The following is a 21,829-nucleotide window of genomic DNA, read 5'->3' on the forward strand; positions in this document are numbered from 1 at the left end:
TGAATGTATACAGCTATCATCCCTGATAGATGTTATATGATTAGGATAGTGAGTAATAAAGAAACTACTCTGAAAGGTCAGTGTGAGTGGAACTAGTCAAGCAGCAAAAAAAAATGTGAGGGGGGCTGTGAAGCACAGTGCCCGTGGTTAATACCTAGAACTTTTTGCTTATTTGCAGAACCCCTTCTGAATGAGGTTTTAAGCTCCCAGAGGGCAGGAAACATCACTTCCTGTGAACCCTTCGTTAGCATCTAGTGTAGTCTGACCACACAATGATGATGATGATAAGAACAGCTAACATTAACTCAGTGTCCGCTCTGCCAGGCACTGTTGTAAACACGCTGTGTGTAATATCCCAATGAATGTTCAAAATTACCATATGAGGTAGATATTAACATTATATCTATTTTACAGATTAGGAAACTGAGGCTACATACAGTTGAGCAACTTGACCATGGTTGCACAGCAATTAAGTGCCAGAGTTGGGATTTGAACCGAAAGTAAAGATGATGTGGAAGGACAGGTGTGAAATCCCTCCACCCAACACCCAAAGTAATTTATTCAGTAGTCGTGTACTGAGTGTGTGTTAGATGTTGGGACAATGTGCTAGGATTGTAATGGACACAGTCCTGTCCTCATGGAGCTTATGCTTTTCTACATGGCTATTTCATAAAAGAGTTCACTGGATCATCAGACACCAGAATATATTTTCATTCATTCAAAGAGCCTCCTAGTGTTTAGACATAGTTTATCATGTCTATGGAAGACAGTATAAATAAGAAGTGACTGGAAGCAGCCTCCAGGGTATCCAGCCATTCTGCTTCCTTATTATGGAGCTGAAGTTCTACCATATACAGTAGCTACTGTCCTCCAACCTTGTCAGTTATTTCAATCACTGAGTGAAGATGGTTAGCTGGCTGTGTGTGTGGGAATTGACCAGGAGTGGTCTTGGAGGGTATATGCATAGAGTGGACATCAGACGTCCCATTCGTCAGACATGCCCTGAGGTTTATACAACCCATGTGCCATGTGTGTTACCAGAGTGCCCCTGCAGGAATGGTTTGTTTGCTGAAATACAAAAGCCAACGTTCCATTACCATAGGTGCTCAGCAACTAAGATGCTGGGACCTGTTCCCAAGTTACAGCGTTACAGTTATACTGGGGAGATTGAAAATCTCAGCCTGTCAAAAACTCTTCCGTGTGTGTTTGATAACTTTATTCTTTGGTAAATTTCCAGTAATTAACATTTTCAACTCATTCTTTTCTGCTTCCTTTGATTCGCTCTTTGGAGTTATGAGGGAAAATAATTGATGTAGAGAAATGTAAAAGTGGTGATCAGTGAAATAGTTTTCTATATAAGCTACATGAATGCATCTTACTGATATTTATGCAGACTAGGACAGATTAAATATGGATTTTGGTGATTATTTTTAAGTAGGGCTTTCATATTTTCAAGGAATCCATCCCTCAATTAATATCATTTTAGCCTTTTTCAAAATCTTGATAATGTATAGGTTTTATAAGGTATTTATATTGTATATGCATGCATATATGTACATATATGTATGTATACATCTATAGATACACATACACATATTTGTCTTTAGCAAGGTATTCCCTTCAAGATTACATTATAAATGACAACATCTAAAAGTAAAGAAAAAATTACAAAGATAAAAATGCGGGCTTCCCTGGTGACGCAGTGGTTGAGAGTCTGCCTGCCGATGCAGGGGACCTGGTTCGTGCCCCGGTCCGGGAGGATCCCACATGCCGCGGAGTGGCTGGGCCCGTGAGCCATGGCGCTGAGCCTGCGCGTCCGGAGCCTGTGCTCCGCAACGGGAGAGGCCACAACAGTGAGAGGCCCGCGTCCCGCAAAAAAAAGAAACAAAAAATGCATCCTTACCTGATGTGGAAATTTGGATGTACATGTAGTGTTATCATGCTTTGATATCTATTAAGTCAATTACTGTGAAACACATTTATAACCATCATATGTAAAGCTAAAGCGGCTATTAAAGCATCACTTCCAAACATTGTCATTTTCCCTACTAATTTTCAGTAACTGACTTAAATTCTACATACTGAGTGGCACACATGAAAATGTATACTTAATAATAGCCGTTTTACTAAGGGAGATAACCTAGAAACATACATGCTCTCAAGTGATTCAAATTTAAAAGTTAATGTATTCCATAAGCAGTCATCATTGCTAAGATGACTAGAGAGCCTTAGACGGCTCTAAGGCAATAATGCGATGGATTAGTTTTAATTACTATTGAAGGAACATTTTAACTCTCAAGACGTGATTCAAAAGCTACAGAGACATAGAGTGTTTTTGTTTTATAAACGAAGTCAAGGAGGTACATAAATATGGCTAAATGGCAGAGACAAGACCTGTCGTCCTATCAGACTTACCTATTAGAACACTGTAACTATTAGTTTGCATTTTTCAAAGCAGAGGCAAAAGTACTAAATTATTGAACCCTGTGAGAAACAATGCATTTAGCAGGAAGTTAGGAATAAGATAGAATTTATATCAACAGAAAGTAACTAACAGGCAGATCTTAAACATTAGCTTCAAGAAAGAATATGCAAAGGTATTTCTTTACAAATATTTGTACCATACATAGGCAACCATCCTGTATATAATTAACAAATTAAGCAAAATTATCCACTTAGTGGTTTGCCTAAGGATGCTGTATTAGTTCTAACATCATCTTGCTTTATTAGGGATTAACGGGACCTAATGGATCTCCTGGCTCTGTTGGCCCGAGAGGACAGAAAGTAAGTTAGCCACCTGGTATTAATTGCTGGTATTAATTAAGTGTGGAAGCATAATTTCATTGTGGTGTTTCCATATCAACTAACAGATTAGTTGTGAAGTAGCTGAAATACACTTGTTCAACTAAAATCGTGTTTCAGTTGAATTAAATTACATCCGAAACACCAAGATGGAGTGTTGTAATGATCTCAATGTTTACCCAGTTTGCATACTTACATATTCATTCTGCTAAAAGCTAAGTACAATGGAGCTATTTTTATTTTTAGGGAGAACCTGGCGTGCCGGGACCTCGTGGATTTCCAGTAAGTAAATGTAAAGTGACGTGGTTGATAATCTCCTATCTTTAGGTAAAATTCTGCCACTGTGAAATTTTTCAATGTAGTTTTCTACATAATACACATCACAAAGGAGTTTATGACTTATCTGCTGTGATAAGCATTCTGACTATGAGTAGAGAAATTTTAGAGCAATTTGAATGTATGGTGTAAAATACATACATCTGTTTGGAGGTAGCGTTTCCCAATAGACATCCCCCTCTCTGTCCCCACTGATGGAAAATGTTTCTTGCATAACAACAGCAAATCTAAGTATTCAGTGTTTAGACCTGGGCATCACACCCCTTTCTTCACAACTGGTTTTATCTCTAATGAAATATTGGCTGTCAGATATGTCAGATATTATCACCCACCTGGTTCCCTGGCAAGTCTTTTTCTACATTGCACAATCTGGCAGACTTGTGTTATTTCAGTCTACAAGAGAACTGGGTTCTCAGGCTGCTATCTTTTTTTCTATTCTGCTCTTCATTCCTCTTTTGTTCTTGTCATGAATCTGTATTTTTCCTCCTTGTTTTCTATTCTCACTGTTTTCTTTGCCTTATTTCAGTGTCAGTCAACTTTTCCATTATAAGTCTATCTGCAGAAGTGAATATCTTGCTGGCCTTTCTCCCATATTTTCAGCTCAGAGCTCAACATCTTATAGAGATGCCTTTTTTTTTTTTAGATTTAGTGAAATTTATCAAACCTCTAGGTCTCTGATAATGAAATAACTTATTGATTACTTTGGTATTGCCAAACAGAACATTTATTCCCCAAATTGATCCACATATTAAAATGTTCAAATAGAAGTAATTTTTCAAAGAATCGCTTAAAAAAAGTCCCACTTATCATTAAAACATACTGCTCATGTGAAATTCATACTTGTTGTGGCTGCCTAAATAATTAGAAATAATAGAGAACGGACTTGAGGATATGGGGAGGGGGAAGGGTGAGCTGTGACAAAGCGAGAGAGAGGCATGGACATATATACACTACCAAACGTAAGGTAGATGGCTAGTGGGAAGCAGCCGCATAGCACAGGGAGATGAGCTCAGTGCTTTGTGACCACCGAGAGGGGTGGGATAGGGAGGGTGGGAGGGAGGGAGACGCAGAGGGAGGAGATGTGGGGATATATGTATACGAATAGCTGATTCACTTTGTTATAAAGCAGAAACTAACACACCATTGTAAAGCAATTATACCCCAATAAAGATGTTAAAAAATAATATCATTATCAGAGGATGTGCACTGATTCCACTGGGTACTTCATATAAGGATATTTTAGAAAAGGAGGTCTGGAAGTATAAGCTATCAGGAATATGGTATCAGAGACAGTTATGAATACAAGGGATTCAAGCCAACAGAGGAGAGGAAACCCAAGGCCGGGAGACTGACCCCGGAAAGCATAGAGAGAATAGGGGCTCTAGGTAGCAGATGCTCAGTTTTATTAAGTTCAACAAGCGTAGAACTAGAGCTTCTTATGTACTAGGCCCTGTGCTTGGAATCCAGGCTGCGAGGCTGCGGAAGGCGTGGTTTCAACCCTTGATTACACGCAGTTCGGTGTTGCTCAAGAGATAGAAAATGTAAAGGAGTGTGAGATGGGGTGACCAGCTCTAAAATAAAATTCAGCATACTAAATTAGGATCCATTGGAGGTTATTTCATGAGTGACACCGTTTCATTTTCAGTATCTAATGGATTTGGTGTCTGCGTATAGCCCTACCTGTCGAAGGGTGTGTTTCTAAACCCTTTTCTTCTCCCCCGCCTCTCTGTGCTAAAGGGAGAGAACTTTAGGAAGTTCTCCCCTAAACTAGGGAGAGGAAGTTTGGGGAACTTCCAAATATCACATTAGAAACTTTAAAGCAGTATTGTATTGCTTTTAATGTAGGTTTCTTATAAAACATGACAAGTGATATCACTTATATGCAGAATTTAAAACATGATACAAGTGAACTCATTTACAAAACAGAAATAGGCCCACAGACATAGAAAACAAACTTATGGTTACTAAAGGGGGCAGAGGGGGAGGGATAAATTAGGAGTTTGGGATTAGTGTATACAAACTACTACATACAAAATAGAAAAGCAACAAGGACCTACTGCATAGCACAGGGAGCTGTATTCATCATCTTGTAATAACCTACAATGGAAAAGAATGTGAAAAAGTCTGGTTGTGCCTCTTTGTGAGTAACGGTATCTTGGTTTTCTTTAAAAAAAAGTTTGGAAAAAATATTACTGGTTAGCTTAGACATCAAAAGAATATTTGAGGAGCTGAAGCAAATTTCTTTCTTTAGAAGTAGAGCCGTGTTTGCTTTTCCTTACCCAGTCCTTTCTGTAGAATGAACATCTTATGTTTATTTAGTGATAAACTTTATTTATTTTTTTAAATTAATTAATTAATTTATTTATTTTGGCTGCTTTGGGTCTTAGTTGCGGCACATGGGCTCTTCGTTGCGGCACTCAGGCTTCTCTAGTTGTGGCATGCGGGCTCTCTAATTGTGGCGCGTGGGCTTAGTTGCCCTGTGGCATGCGGGATCTTAGTGCCCTATTGTTTATTTTTGAACTGAGTTATTTCTGTGTCTGTATTTACACTAAGTATGGGTCACGTACCGTAACAACATTTATTTTAACCTTTTAGGGCCGTGGTATTCCTGGACCTCCTGTAAGTATTATCTCTTGGTTTGTTTTACATAGTCTACAAAAATGGCCCATTTCTCAGATCCCGACCCTACTCTCCAGCTAACACTGTACCCAGTGGCGTTTATAGTGTCCTACCTGAATGATCTTAGGGGGCTACTATGACAGCACCCCTATTCTGCTAAAAGTATTTTATTAATTTAAGGAATTTCTGTTAATTTAATTAATTTCTATATAAGTAATTAAAATTTGGTCCAAATTCCTCGTTGGAAACCAAATCTAGCTCAGATACATAATTCTAAGTCAGCTTATCGTACTTGATATCACTTGTCATAGATTGTAAAAGCATTCGTAAATCACCGTGTCCCTTTAATTTGTTGACTGCAGGGTCCTCCTGGGGGAGCAGGCCTCCCCGGAGAGCTTGGCCGTGTTGGACCAATTGTGAGTACACGCACACACAGCGCATTGACAGACATTTGCTGATTTAATGGAAGATGTTACTAGGGAAGGCTCATCGCCCTAGCTGTATGCTTCCCCCCGCAAATCCAAGAAACGGCAGATGAATTTCATTCCGGTTTATAATATTGATGAAGACCAGGGTGATAATGCTCCCTCATTTTTGTAGAGTGATTTAAATTTTTTCCCTGAAGTTTTCAGCTAAACTTTTCTTCCCAACTTCTAGAATTAGTGATCAAGTGGAGAAGTGTCACCTTCGCTTTACAGACTCTCAGCCAGGATTGGGGTCCAGTGTCTCTTTTATTAGTCTCTCTGCAGGAAATGAAGTGAATAGTCTAAAATTACTACCATGTACACTTATGTTAGGATCGTGAAATCATAATCGAACTGACAGAACTTAACTTTAGTCAGTAAAGAGCTGAACTTCATGGAAGAAATTGCTGGTAATGTGTTTGATGTTCATATTCAATAAATATTCAAAAAACATTGAATCATTGACGTTCTCTGAACGATAGGTAATAGTAAATCCACGGAGAGTCTGTAGGTGCTACTGTTTGACAAATTTATTTAGTGAATGATGAATGAATATGAAATGATTGTAAAATTGATTGTCAGATGCTTTTGACTTCTTATGATAGAACATTAGGAAGGAAAAGATGCGCCAGGAGTCAACTCTGGATAATAAGTCTAACTGGACTCCATTTTCATCTGAATGGCTTATTTGAATTCAGCCATCTTGACCTTCCGTCCCAATGGCAAGAGCGTGCAGTGACAGACCGAGGGATAGCTTCTGGGTGAAGAGCCCCAGGGGTGGCTGGCCCTGCAGAGGTGACGACCTTCCCTGTTGCAGCTTCAGGCAGGCGCAAGCCTTCCTTGCTGCTGTTAGCTGGGCAGCATCAGCAGTGTTGGCTGTTCTGGTTCCCCTGAAAATCAACGAGAGAAATACGTAGTGTTTCCAGTTTGTTGGCTGTCCTGGTTCCCCTAAAATCAACTAGAGAAATACGTAGTGTTTCCAGTTTGTTTGCAGAGTAGACAAAGTGATCATCTTATAGAGAAGGACTGGCTTTTTCCCCCAAGTCTCCCTCTGCCTTGTCTTACTACTTTGGTGAGACCGGAACTCCTTTATTCTTCTGGTTTTGTGGAGGTAGTTGGGTTGTGGGTCCCCTATCGATTTTGGTGGCAGGTCCATGCAGGCTGAGCTCTGCCGGGTTTCTAGGAATGTCAGTTTCTCATGCCTCGCCAGTTTTACGCACTATGTTTTGACATGTGTATAACCACTGTGTCACAATTTTCAAATAACTTAGGGTGACCCTGGGAGAAGAGGACCACCGGGCCCCCCTGGTCCCCCAGGACCCAGCGTAAGTTATTTGAAGATTGAATTTCTCTGTGTCTGAGGGTTGGGATTAAAGAAACCTAAGAACCAAAAATGGAAGTACCTTTAAATCAAGTCATTGTCCTAAAATTCCAGAATGGCTATGATTTTCTCACTCATTCAGAGCATGGTCTTTTTAGGCCAGAATAGTAGAGAAATCACAATAATTTAAAAGATGGTTTTCACGGGGAATGGTTTACTCATTGTATTTGAAGTGCTTTGAGGCTTATGATTTCTCAAATGTTCAAACCTTGGACATGTAAAGGGAACATTTTCAAAGGAACTCGTTTTTACGAAGGATTTACAGTTAAGTACTTTTAAAAATGCAGTTAGGAGATTATCCTTATTTTTAATTTACGATTTAGAGTTCTCCATATTTTCTATTCTCTCATTTTATTTCCCTTCAGTCCCCTGAAAGAAATAATCTACTGCAATTTAGTTTTCTCCAAACAGAAGAGGCCAAGTCAAGTTTTTAGAATGTTAGCGTATTATACGCTATTTATTCCGTATAGGTTATTGAACAAATACATTGACTGTATTTTTGTCCAATGAACTTTCTGTTATTAGTAGTTTGAATTAAAATGTTTCACTATATTCTTAACTTTAGTATTTTCTTTACTTTAGGGAACAATTGGCTTTCATGACGGAGATCCATTGGTAAGACGTTTTCCTTTGAACAAAGTACAGTTTAGGTCAAAGACCAGGAATTCTCTTTAAAAGGTGAATTCTCTTTAAAATGACCTCACTGGAATATGTTGTATTTCTGTCTTTTACTTTACTCAGATAGCAGAGCAGTCGGCCGGACTGGTGAACTGGTCGCTTGTGTACACTCAGAAAAACAGTTTTTCATTATAGAAATATCTTTTTTTCCATAATCTTTTTACTTTATGACTAAGACATGCTTTTTCACCAGAAGTCAAACAATCCGCTCTGAGACTTGTTTTCCTTATAGACTAACATTCAAACGATGTAGGAAAACTGCACTAAATGCAATTTTGGTCCATTTGTTGGGGGGATGTGACCCTCAGGACAGAGCTGTTGGAGTGGGGGGCAGGTGGGAGGGGACAGAGGTCAGGTCCTGGGACAGTGGCCTGTCTGCAATCATTTTATTTCTTTAACAAGTTAAATCTGAAGTAAATATGGCAAAATAGTAACATTCATTAAATCTGGGTGGCAGATACGTGGGGAAAGGGTCTGTTATGTTCTCTGTACTTTTCTGTAAGCTAGGAATATTTCCAAGTTTAAAAATAAAAGAATAAAAAAGGAAAGGGGTTAGTCAGAGTTATTTCATGAATATAATTGAATTGGGGTTCTGTAGCTGGACTCCTAAAGGATGTACCATTTTGTCATAAAGTAGAAGCTCTGGTTTACTGTCTCTGTCTCTCGGGCAGTGTCCCAGTTCCTGTCCACCGGGCCGCTCTGGATATCCAGGCCTGCCGGGCATGAGGGTAAGAGAATAGTTTCCATGCTGTATTCTGTTTTCTGTTTTCAAGAGTATTATCCACAGGAAAAGGAGAGCCTTTCCTTGAAGCACTGGCCTTTCTGGTGCGGAGTGCCCACTTTGATGGACTGGGCAAGTCTGTGTCGCTTATTCTGTGGTCCTTATACAGTCCTGGAGATTCCCTGGTACCCTGACAGACACAGATGCTTGATTATTCAGTGCTGTTCAGGGAAGAAATACCAGTGAAATGTATTGAATGGAGGGACCCTACAACACCAAATGAAGGTTCAGAAGTTTGCTCCAGTGATGAGAGATGCGGGCCAGGGACGGTACACGTGATGTATGTGAAACTGCTTTAGTTAAAAAGAATTGGAAAAACTGTGCAAAATAGAGAAGAAAAGAGACTTTCCAAAAGTGTTTTTCTCTCACTCTGCCATCATAACTACTTCAAAATTGCCCATAAAAATAAGAGAATAAATACCAAAAGCTGGGGTTAAATGGCTTTCTCTCTCTAGTCCAGACCAGGGAAGTTCTGCCAAAGATCTCAAAGGCTCCAAGGCCCTGGGTTTCCCACTGTGATTTTCGTAGAGGTTAGCTTTGGTGGGTTCCCATAACTGCAGAAGACTTGGGCCTGGCTTGGTGTCTTGTTTTTCACAGAGACTTGCACCCTTGGTACAAGAAAGGTTCTGAGGACGGAAGCTCTGACAGACTTAATTTCAGAATGTTTATTTCACACTTGCCCCATGTCCCTGACCTGAAGCGCACATATGCTTAGAACAGGTGGCTTGACAGTGAAAGATGAGGATTTCTGCACATGTTCTGCAACCTTCACGGGCTGCCGCTTATAGCTTGTCACCTGCACTTAAACTGTGTACAAGAAGAGGCAGAAAGTCGTGTGTCTGGGGAAGCCCTTCTTCTGCTTCCAGGAAGGAGATGGGCACAGAGGAAGCAGAGGTTTTCAGGGGAGCCTCCAGAGAGCAGAGAGTAGCCCGTTGGGTGTGTCAGCCGTCACCTGTGGAGAGCGAGTTACTGATGCTGGAGAAGACTCCATGCCCTTCGTCCAACTGTGGGAGGGAGCTGAGGGGGAGGGTTAGGGACCGGCTGGCAGTGAGTCATTGCCCAGTGGCTGAACTAGGTAACGGGGTGTTTGCTATTCTCGAACAGAGTTTGTCTATTAACTGAAACTGATATTTATTATATACTGTGGTCATGTAGCCCACATGGTGTTATTAAGGTCTTCTAAGGCTGTCATTTCTCTGACATAACCTTTCGGTTAGCAGCCTATGGACATAGATTTGGGGGGAGCAAGGTCATTTCGTGAGCCTTCTGACCACTTTCTGTGCCAAACTCAACACGTTTGTTTGCTTGTCTATTTATTTATTTCTGTACTTACGTACTTTTGCATTTGTTAGGGTCATAAAGGGGCTAAAGGAGAGATTGGTGAACCTGGAAGACAAGGTCACAAGGTAAGGACAATGAATATTTAGTGGGAAAATTGTGATTAGGAGGTCGTGATCACTTTCATTATAAATAATTATAAGGGGGCTTCCCTGGTGGCGCAGTGGTTGAGAGTCCACCTGCCGATGCAGGGGACGCGGGTTCGTGCCCCGGTCCGGGAAGATCCCACATGCCGCGGAGCGGCTGGGCCCGTGAGCCATGGCCGCTGAGCCTGCGCATCCGGAGCCTGTGCTCTGCAATGGGAGAGGCCACAACAGTGAGAGGCCCGTGTACCGGGAAAAAAAAAAAAAAAGAATTATAAGGGATAATAAAGGCATACTATTTTACCCTTCCTTTTCCAGTGATGATTAACAAGTTCTCAGTGGATGCATGAATATTCTGATTAAGCATCATATTCTATCATTATTCAGTTACAAAAAAAAGAACAAAGAAAGCGCCATACACTTTCATTCTTTCCTGTGTTGCTGCCCCTTGTACCCCTTGCTTTCCTTTTCAAATCAGTCACACTCAGCTCTTTTCCTTGATGGTTTTGATAGTCAAGTGTTATTCTAGCTGGTTGTTCCACTCCACTAAGCAAAATTTTTATGACAGGAGTAAAATTTCATGACAAGTGTTGCTGAGACTAGCAAACAGGGAAGTTGGTAATTGGCTCATAGCCTCTCATCTTAAGTTCTGAAATAATTTATCTGTTTCTGACCTAATTTCAGTGTAACTTAGATTTTGAGTAATCTGGAAGTTAGCAATTGGCACTTATATTATATTCTGGGTAGAAACTGAAATCCACAGCACAACTTGCATTGGGGCTGGCATGTCCTACGGAAAATCCAAGGCTGAAATTTAAAGTAAGGTGACCTATTTGCCTTTTCTTTTCATCCATTAGGATGAAATCTCTTTAGAGTAACTAAGAATTTGACTTCTTGTACGGTAGAATTTTAGTTCCGGTTAATTCCGTAATATTTTACAAAGTCAAACTGTTCTTATCAATGTGGGTCTTCTAGACTTTGTTGAATATGTCCTTCTACACCATTATTGGATGGCAGAAGTCTTTTTCTTTAGAAGTTAAGAGCTTGAGAGGCAATTTATTAATACCTTCAGGCAGGCATTAATATTCCTTATTTTTTGGCCATGCCGCAGGGCTTGTAGGATCTTATTGCCCCGGCCAGGGATCGAACCTGGGCCCTCGGCAGTGAAAGCACGGAGTCCTAACCACTGGACCGTCAGGGAATTCCCAGGCATTAATATTCTTGAACTCCTTAGGTAAAGCTGTTGAACAATCTCAGATAATGAGGATAAATAAGCCAATTTCCAGTACCTTATTACAGTATGAACATTCATTTAAAAAGTCTTTTATTACTTAGGCTCTGAATAGTTAAGGCATTTTATTTATCTGGCGTATAACAGCTGGATTCTTGATGTCAAATTGGAGAAAATAGAAAAAAAAAATCAAGTACTTTGGAAATTTCTCTGTGTGCTCATTCCTCCATTGAATTTTTCAATTCGTAATTTAAAAAAACCAACAAATATTTATTAAGTACCCACTATGTGCCAGGTTTATTCTAAGCGCTAAGGGCGCAGAAATGAAAAATGTCCAATATGGCTAAATTAACTATGACATATCCGTATAATAGACTATCATCTAACCTCAAAAACAAGTGTGTAGGAATATTAAATCACACCAAATATTCAGGAGGTAATATGTATAATAAAGCAGATTTAGTAGACTTCTGCTATTTTTGATACCCTGCAACCCTTTCTTTTTTTGGGGGTGACCTCTTTTCTTTGGGGAACTTCCACTTCCCCATCCCACGGGATTTGGGAATGGACCTGTCAGTCAGAGTGTCTCTCCACTCTCCCGCGAAACTAGCATTTTTGAGACCTATACAAGTTAGTGATCTGGACTTTCAAATTTGGTTTGGTCTTCTTTGGGGAACCTGCAAATTGTTTGGTGTGTTAGGTAACTGGCCAAAATTTTCATGAAAAGTTGTTGAAAACTCCTTTAATTTATTTCACATGTTTATGTCACTTAACACTTTCAGTGGTGTCTTTGAAAATCGGCCTATGAAGATAAGATAGCTCCTTGAACAATGAAACTTGAAAGGGCTAATAGATGCTTTTAACTGTAAACTGAAAGCAGAAAGATGAAGAATTATGAGACTATAGGGGCCTGAAGTTTGCTTTCAGATTCACAGTTCTGCCTTGAGTTTCCTCTACAAATTAATTAATGAAGATTTTAAAAATTGTTTATACAGATAAGAATGAATAGTCAAAAATCTTTCAGTAAAACGGTAATAAGTTGCTACTCCTAAATTTGTCATTTAGCTTTGTGGTTATTGATTAGTTATTGTGTGCTATTCATCTGCTGGTGAAATATTTCAGTCAAATACATTACTCCAAGGTTTATCAAGAATCTATGGGAAAATACCCCAAAACCTGCTAATGAAAAATTACAATCACTGTTGTTTTTGTACTTACATGGGGAAATACAAGTAGTATTTAATCATACACATGTGTTGATTATCCGCTCCATAAACTAGCTTATTCACTGGCTTTCCCATCAGGACCATCTCCCTCCACTGTCAATCTTATGTTCTGATGGAATGTAATCTGAATATAATTATGAGACAAAGATCCACTATGTAAGACTCTCAGAGTTCATTCAAACATCAAGTGTAAATTATTTAGGTATAGCCTAGTTCTTTGCACTAGATGCCCAAATATTCTATATTAACACTGCTACTAAATTTTTTGTATTTCTTTGTGTGTGTGTGTGTGTGTGTGTGTGTTTGTGTGCAAAAAAAAAGTATAGCATGTGGAGTAGGAAAATGGGTGAATTGAAACATGTAATAAACAATAGAACTGGATTTTAATCTACCATTATAAACAAATATCAAAAACTAAGAATGTTTCTCATGATGAATTTCACAATTTAAGTTATTCATTACCACAGAAAATGTAGAACAGTATATCTATTGTGAAAAGCAAAACCTTTGTCAGAGAGAAAATAACTTTTTTCCCAGAGTCCATAAAGTAATCTTTCTGTAAGAAACAGTAGTTGGATTTCTGTTTAGAATATCCTAACATTTTAAAGTATATCAGAGATTATAAAATAAGTATCAAAAAGTTAAACCAATAATTAGTTAAAAAACATAATGGAAGAAGATTCCATTGGCAATAGCCACCAGGTAGTCAAAAGACTTTAGAACAAACTTAAGAAGTATTCAACAAAATGAAAAGAACAAAACTTTACTGGTGGAAAGAAAAAGAAAACGTTTTGACTAAATATGAAGATACACTGAGTTCTGAGATGGAAAGACTCAGTATTGTGAAGATTCTAACTCTCTCTATATAATCTATTAATTTAATGAAGTCCTAATACAAAGCAAGCAGTGTTTTTGTGAAGATTCGCCCAACAATTCCAAAGTTCATGTGGAAGGGTAAACATTTAAGAAAATCTGAAAATAAGAGTAACTATAAATGAAAAATAAAGGTAAAGGAATTCTCCCAACCTGGGATTAAAATGTATTATAGAATTTCGATAATTAAAACATTATGGTATTGACAACATCATACAGCAGAACAGTATAGCTGAATAGGAAGGAAGTCCAGAAACAAGTATATTTATCAATTTAACATACATTAAAGATGAATTTTTCAGCCTGGGTGGAGAGAATCTATTATTCAATAAGTGATATTGGATAGAGTGCCAGTTATCAGGAAAAAAATAGATTTCTACTCTATATTTACATAAAAATAAATTACTGATAATTAAAAATTTCTATGTAAGAAATGAACTATAAAATTACTAGAAGAAAAATATAGATGAATATTTATATATTTTGGGGGTGTCAGAGAAGGCTTTTCCGAGCACCATCAAAGGTAGAAGCCATGGAAGAAAAGACAGATTTAGATTTAAGTACAATTTAAAAAAAAAAAACTGTGCATGGTACAAAAACTATAAAGAAAAAGTTAAAATGAAAATCATATTTTAAAATATTATAGTTTAAGGAAAAGTTTGCATAGTGTGATCACACTTTCTTAATAATACACCCACAACACACATACTTAGAACATGAATGCATACACTCCCTCTCTCTCTCCCCTCTTCCTCTTTCCCTCCCCTCCTCTCTCTCTCTTTAGAAAAGCTTTGAAAGGATAGCATCCAAAATGTTACTGGTGTTTATAGTGGAAAGGTGGGATTTGGGTGACTTTATTTATATGCGTCTCTGTATTTTCTGAATGTTCTGCAATTAATATGGACTACTCATATAAAATAATTTAAGCAAGTATAGTAGACTAATTCAGGAGATGCCAGATGAACTTACCACGTGCCAAGTTAGACCGAGCCCATTTCAGTGTCCATTTGGTGCCCTTCTCTCTGTTTTTTCAGGGTGAAGAAGGAGACCAGGGCGGAATTGGACAGGTTGGAGCTCAAGGACCTCCGGTGAAGTATTTTTAGAAACATATTTAACTATGTTGCGGGACCCTGGTGATCTTTGGAGGATATCATTACTGCTTGCTGAACTTCTGGGGTTTGGGAGAGGATATGCCAAAATATTTCTGTAAAATTCACAGTTTTTCATGTTTTAAATATACAGCATCTGTCAAGGAATGCAAGATTTGTAAAAAGTATGCTTTTTGGAACACTTATGCACGAGCTCGGGAGACAACACATGTCATTCTCATGTCTCCGCTATTGACCCAAATATTTCTGGAATTCTCTTTTGAATTACCTTCAGAGTCAGAAAATAAGCCCCACAAGAATGAGCGGCTTTATTCTGATTTGGCCAGATCTCACTTTGTGTCCTGACTGGATCACCCTGGCCATGTGTATTTCAGGCCATTCCTAACTGATCTACAGAGAACCGGGACTGACCTGGATGTAAAACAAACAGTTGGAGATGCCCCCTTTTCTCCAGTGAGAGCACGGGGAAATGACTGGCCTAGCGCTACTTTATCCTAAGCCATTGTGGACAGTTAGCAAGTTGCCCGGAAGTGGCTACCCCGCTTTCCTGATGGGGCGTCTGCCCGCTGCTTCTCCCCAGGGAGCATCTCTACGGCATCTGTTTCTGGAGCCCTGCTGCTGTGGGTCCAGACAGTCAAGAATGACAACACTCAGTGTTGAAGGGGGTCCTAGGATCGACACCCTGCACCCTCATTTTGAGGATTACCCACTCCTGTGCCCGAGAAGGGAGGAGATGGCTTCCTCCTGCCCCAGATTGGGATTCAGAATGCCTTTTATCGTAGAAATGGTGTAACGTAGAGTGATGGCAAGTGAATGATGGAGACCCCAGCTACACTTATAGGAAGAAGCTTTTGTGGGGACCTGTTGCCTTGGATGGCACACACTGGTGGGGAAAAATTAGTCCAAGGTTTAAAATCACGATCATGTGACCCGTAACCACGTTACAAACCACGAAGGAGGCAAAAGTGGCAGTGTATTCTGTGTGAGTTAAAAGTCAAAGGCTTTATCATGATTCTTTGAGGCTAATGATACTTACTCTTTTGCCATCAGTCATTGTTCCGATTCCAGATTTGTGTAAGTCTTCAGAATTTTTAAAAAGGGTTTTAACATCAGAAGAATTCCTTTTGGATTTTTCTTGTAAACCAGGAAAGTTTGTCTGCAATATAATGTCACCTTTTCTCAGTGTTACCTTTGGTTATGATAACATCCTTCTTCTCGATCAGCTTTTGTGATGACATCAAGGAATGTGCGCTTCAACTAAAAGAATTTACTTCTCTTTTTTACATTTCCAGGGAGCTCAAGGTTTGAGAGGCATCGCTGGCATAGCTGGGGCCAAAGGGGAAAAAGTAAGATGATGATGGTGATGATACGCTACCAAAATGCATAAATGTTTGGGGCCATTTCAAATATCTTCTTGTCTTTAACAACGTCACTTTTTATTTCTTACTTGGTGCTTTGTAGATGTTTGGTTGGGTTCTTACTTTCTGTTATACACGTAGATGATAGAAATGAGTCATACACAGGATACTTGTTATTATTATATATTTTAAATTATTTGGGGTAAATAGGAGTAAGCAGGGCTGTTATGCTTAATCTCTTATCAGTAGTTGACACTGATAACACTGACACAGTACCTGGAGTGCCCGGCAAAAGCAGAGGAGGATGGAGAGGTGGAGCTGAGGATGACGCATTACCCTTGGTGGGGAGGGCAGGGCAGGGCAGGGATGGCTTGTCTGAGTGAATAGAAGAAGCAATAACAACGCAAGCTTGAGCATTCATGATGAGCTCAGAAATATTTTTCTTGCTGTGTGCGTGTGTGTGTGTGCATGTGTGTGTGTGTGTGTGTGTGTGTGTATGAGTGGAGGGGGCGTGTCTAACTTCTCTCAGATGTTAAGGAAATGGTCAGCACTTTGTAGAAAGTTTGTTAGGAAAGCCCGTTTGTAGGCTCCAGGAAATTAAAAACGGGGCTCTTTGCCCACCACCCCTCCTGACCCTCGCCTCACCCTCTGCAGAACCTCTGAGGCTAATTCATGTTGCTCTGCACAGAAGCACAGAGTCTTTCATTAGCAACCAGACAAGGATAACGGGCACATTGTAGGTGCTCAGTAAATGAAATTCAACCTTTTTAAAAAAGAGATGCACATTTTTGTCGATCGAAGGAATTGCTTCATGAATAATTCCATCAATTTCATTTTTTCAGCCGCTTTCTCTGTCTGTCTAGGTTTTCTCATTGTGCCCGTCTCCCTCTTCTGTTTCCTATAGAATGCGGTTTCTTTTCTAAAAACACTGTATTTTTAAAAACATATTTTGCATTTCTGTACTCATGTTTCCTTAAGGAACATTCTGTGTGTACTCTTCTGTTATTAAAAAATAAATCCCATTTATTTTGAAGTTGCTGATACACAGGCTTTTGCTTTTTCTGGGTTTAAATCACTTCCTAAAATACGTGACCCTCACTTTGAAACCAATTACTGTTCTTGATATGCTCTTTATTTGAGGTATTTTGCTACTTGGTAGTTTTCAAAATTTCTCATTTCCTCTGATTTTTGTCAAATTGTTTTCATTAAAAAGAAAAAAGCTCTTCCGGTGAATTCAGACCTGCGGAGTGGTTACCTAGTAACAGCAGTCTGGGTCTGAGCTGGTGCTGAACAGCAATAAGAGAGAGAGAGAGAGAGAGAAAGGGAGAGAGACGGGCAGCGTCCAAGCCATTTCTATAACTCGAAGGCTGGCTCTCCTTCCACCAGGCAACGTGAGTGACGACTTCAAGGGCTTTTTCAGGTCTCCCAAACCTCTTCTTCACTGGTGGAAGGAGAACGCCTTCTGCTCTATTCTAGTTTTAGGGATCAGAGGTTTTCAAGGCTCTGTGGTGCCTGTGCTTCTTTCTTTGATTCCACCCACGTCTGAACCTTCTAGCAAAGGTTTTCTAATTTTTAATTCTTACTGCAGACACCGTCCACCTGGTTTTCTTGGCCTGACATTTACCCAAAACCCTTTTGACTGTTTTCCATTTCTTTTATCATCTCCTCCTTGCAAGCCTGTTTGTCAGGAGATGGCTTGTTCACTTCAGGTGCCCATCTGTCTTCTCGTTCCCCTGGTAGAGGAGAAGAAGTTTTAAACAGGGGAGTGTGTCTTGTCATGCAGCATATGTAGAGAGCACTGAAAACCCCATATTCTTGTTTTCAAATCACATTTTCATTCTTATAATGAAAATAGGGAGGCGATATGTGCAATAGATAACAAAGACAGAGATAGTTTCACGACGATTAGATTTATAAAACTCTGTAGTTTTTAGCCATCATCACTCAGCAGGGTAAATCTCTTGTGGAGAAAATAGATCAATTACTTTACACATACTGAACCTACCATCTATCCAGGATGGAAGAGGGGATGCTTAAATCCTTATTACAGTTCATTCCTCTGAATCACATGGCTGGACTCCTGATTCTAGGTCTGGGTGGGGATCTTGAGTCCCAGAAATCCCTCCCACTGGTGTGGTGGCTGCGGAGTCCACAGCAGCTACTATTTGGGTGGCCCCTTCGTCTTCACCATCAATGAATTCCTGTAGGGATCCTGAGAACCCTGGAGTGTGATGACCAAACCTTTTCCAGTAGGCTTGCCAAGTTCTCTAAACAGGTAGCTCATATCAGCAATCAGGAATGGACGCAGTGTTTGTTAACTTAAAATATTCAGGGTGGTATCAAAGATTGGGTGTAGGTACTTTTGGTGGGATGAGAGAATGTAAACCAGTGTTTTAACATCTGAGGTTTCTGATTAAATACTCCTCGGGTTCACTGATGAATAGAGTATATATTACAAAACACAAAACCTCCTTTTTATCTGGCTATTGAAGTTCTTTAGAAAGACTGGTGTGCCCTTTAGCATACATGGCTGATCTCAAGTTCATTTCTTTGTCTCGTGTATTTCCAGGGCGCTCGGGGCTTAGATGGAGAACCCGGACCACAAGGTCTCCCCGGTGCACCTGTGAGTAGTTTTCCTTTCATGGGATCCACTGATAGATTTTTTTGCAATGATCAATGATAGATTTTTTTGCTATATGTATGTGTGTGTGTGCAAGTGTCTTTACGTGTGAATAAGGTGGAAAAATGGGCAATAGTTTCTATATTTATTTAAAATTTTAAAATTAAGACAAGCATCTCTTTTTTGTGCAGAGAAACGTTCTTCTGACTTGTTATGGGTTTTGTTTTTCTCATAAGTACAGTCAAATTGTTACGCTTTTATGCTTTTGCTGCGTTTTCCTTTTGCTTTGCTTGCTAGGACGCGTAGAGTCACAGAAACGCTCTCCCTTGAAGTTCTTGGGTAGTTCTGTCATTTTTCTCTCCTGTGATTTCTGATCTCATTATCTGATCTTCTGACGGCCATGTGCACACGTGTCCTTATTGTGGACGGCCTCACACCTGTTTTGGAAGTAAATAAACCAAAGAGCTGTTCATTAATATCTCTCACACCACATTGAAAAGAAGAAAAGGTATAGTAAAATAGAATTTCCAACTATCGAGGTCCAGTGGGAAGGACAGAATGTAACTGAAGGATAACATTTTAAGATCAACCTCCGGAACGTGTGGTGGAGGTGATGCACTGAGCGGGCCTGAGAGGAAGGAGGGCCTGCAAAGCCGTGCTGGGGGGGAGGCGGGGCACAGGCGGGAAGAGGCCCTGTCGGGGTGATGGGGGTGTGTGCTGCCTTGGGGCTGGCACGGCCTGGGTGCAGAGCTCCTTTTGAGAAGATGAACTTGAATAGATAAGGTCGAAGCACAGGACGGAGAGCGTTTGATGACAATCTGGGCGATCCGAAGTGATCCAGTAGGAACAGGAAGCCATTTGAGGTTTCAGAGCAGTTAAGCAATTCAACAAAAGCTATATTTTAGGAAGACACCTCTTCTCGTCTATTACCGCCTGTACCGTATATCAACATTAGTTGGGTAATTGTGACAGAAATCATTATTATTGACTGGGGGAGTAAGTAATATGGAGAAAAGGTTGGCAACTCGTCCAAACCTCAACCCACCACGATAGTCGATGAGGCTAGAGGATGTGTAGATATAGTTACGGATGTCAAGGTTACCTGCAGTGCGGACCTTAATTTTATTATACTTATTCATCCAAAGAGCACAGAGCATTATGCTTTGACAATGAAATCAATAGACATGTACGTGTCAATTATCTTTATGGTAATATCAATTTTGAGGACCATATAATTTTTATAAAAAGATTTCTTGAGGCATCCATGATAGAGCAAAGCCATTGGGATGAAAGGGCAATAGTAAGGTAACGTAGATGGTGTTTTATAATTTCGAAAGTCTATCAAAAAGTTACTTTGGTTTACTTAAACGCAATTTTATTTTCATACAGGGTGATCAAGGGCGGCGAGGACCTCTAGGAGAAACAGGTCCCAAGGGAGACAGAGTGAGTTCGAATTCGCGTTCATCACCGCGAGCATGCAGGTTGTGCTGGTCTCTTTGATGTGACCTAAGTACACGTGGTAATTGATTGTCTTGTCTGTCTTCTCCCTTCTATCCTGCAGGGGGCTCAAGGTTCTCGAGGAATTCCTGGTCTCCCTGGGCCCAAGGGCGACACGGTACGTGAGCTGTAGTCATCAAGCCCATTTTTCAAAGTGCTTATTTTAATAAAACTTTAGAAAGTGATGAAGGGAAGAAGAATGTGTTTCTAAGAGACACTGTGTTTCTTTGTGCGTCTTTAGGGCTTGCCAGGTGTGGACGGCCGGGACGGGATACCTGGAATGCCGGGAACAAAGGTAGCTGTGTGGTTTAGTCTAAAGGTGGTGGAGTCGTCCCTGCCCGGGGGCCAGCCAAGCACAGGGTTTCCATTACTACGTCACTGGGACTTTTATGGAGCTGGTTTTGGCTTTTTTCCTCCTTCTAATTTTTTAATCAAGTGTCAGTTCAAGATACTTATTAGAAGTCAGAAAGAGAAAGACAAATACCATATGATGTCAATTACAAGTGGAATTTGAAACATGGCACAGATGAACCTATCTGCAAAACACAAAACAGACTCACAGACATAGAGAACAGACTTGTGGTTGCCAAGGGGGAGGAGTCTGAGGAGGGACAGACTGGGAGGTTGGGATCAGCAAATGCAAACTATTATATATAGGATGGATAAACAACAAGGTCCTACTGTACAGCACAAGGAACTATATCCAGTGTCCTGAGATAAACCATAATGGAAAAGAATAATGAAAAGAAGGTATCTGTGTGTATAGCTGAGTCACTTTTCTGTACAGCAGAAATTAACACCACATTCTAAATCAACCACACTTCAATAAAAAAAAATTATTAGAATAGAATGTTTGTTTGCTTGGTTTCAGAAAGTCAGTAAAATTGCCCCATTGATGAAAGTAGGCAGAAGGAAATTATGTATTTTGATTGCATTTCTGTCCTAAGTCCTATCCCATCTCCCCGCCCCGAACTGGGTCATGCTATAAAAGTGCAAGTAAGGTCAGCTGTGCGGATACTCCTTTTACTTAGAAGGTCTTGGTCTTTCCTTTTCTTAAAAGAAGGACGGCAGTTCATACAGATTCAACAAAAATTTTTTTCAGGGTGAACTAGGGAAACCTGGACCTCCTGGGGAAGCAGGGTTGCAGGGGTTACCTGTAAGTATTTGAGTATTTAAATGTTGATTGGTTTATATACATATTTTGAAGATATGCACTTGGGGGAGAAACATGTTTTGTATGTAATTTGATAAGTTCTGGAGAAGAAATGATGCTTTCATTTTATATCTTTACAGTTTTACATTGACATTTCTGTACTTTTTCTCTGAATAACTAGTTATTTCTCTGGTAACCACCCTGAGCTTTAACTTTATATTTTGCATCCCTCCTCTCTCTAGAGTTCACTAAACCTTCCTTATGTCGTTTCACTAACCCT

General features: G+C 39.9%; 1 protein-coding gene across 2 annotated transcripts in view; it reads left to right on the forward strand.

Moving 5' to 3' along the window:
- The window catches only part of COL9A1 (collagen type IX alpha 1 chain), a 68,940-nt gene that overhangs the window by 13,762 nt on the left and 33,349 nt on the right, over positions 1-21,829 (forward strand). For both annotated transcript variants that reach the window (XM_049695431.1, XM_049695432.1), the window contains 15 exons: positions 2,731-2,784; positions 3,049-3,084; positions 5,734-5,757; positions 6,120-6,173; positions 7,493-7,546; positions 8,185-8,217; positions 8,952-9,008; positions 10,414-10,467; positions 14,847-14,900; positions 16,214-16,267; positions 18,849-18,902; positions 20,289-20,342; positions 20,461-20,514; positions 20,638-20,691; positions 21,499-21,552. In XM_049695431.1, coding sequence (XP_049551388.1) covers positions 2,731-2,784; positions 3,049-3,084; positions 5,734-5,757; positions 6,120-6,173; positions 7,493-7,546; positions 8,185-8,217; positions 8,952-9,008; positions 10,414-10,467; positions 14,847-14,900; positions 16,214-16,267; positions 18,849-18,902; positions 20,289-20,342; positions 20,461-20,514; positions 20,638-20,691; positions 21,499-21,552 — 744 coding nt within the window. The remainder of the gene's footprint in view (positions 1-2,730; positions 2,785-3,048; positions 3,085-5,733; positions 5,758-6,119; positions 6,174-7,492; positions 7,547-8,184; positions 8,218-8,951; positions 9,009-10,413; positions 10,468-14,846; positions 14,901-16,213; positions 16,268-18,848; positions 18,903-20,288; positions 20,343-20,460; positions 20,515-20,637; positions 20,692-21,498; positions 21,553-21,829) is intronic.

Source organism: Orcinus orca, chromosome 12 (assembly GCF_937001465.1).
Source record: "Orcinus orca chromosome 12, mOrcOrc1.1, whole genome shotgun sequence".
NCBI classification, from domain to species: Eukaryota; Metazoa; Chordata; class Mammalia; order Artiodactyla; family Delphinidae; genus Orcinus; species Orcinus orca.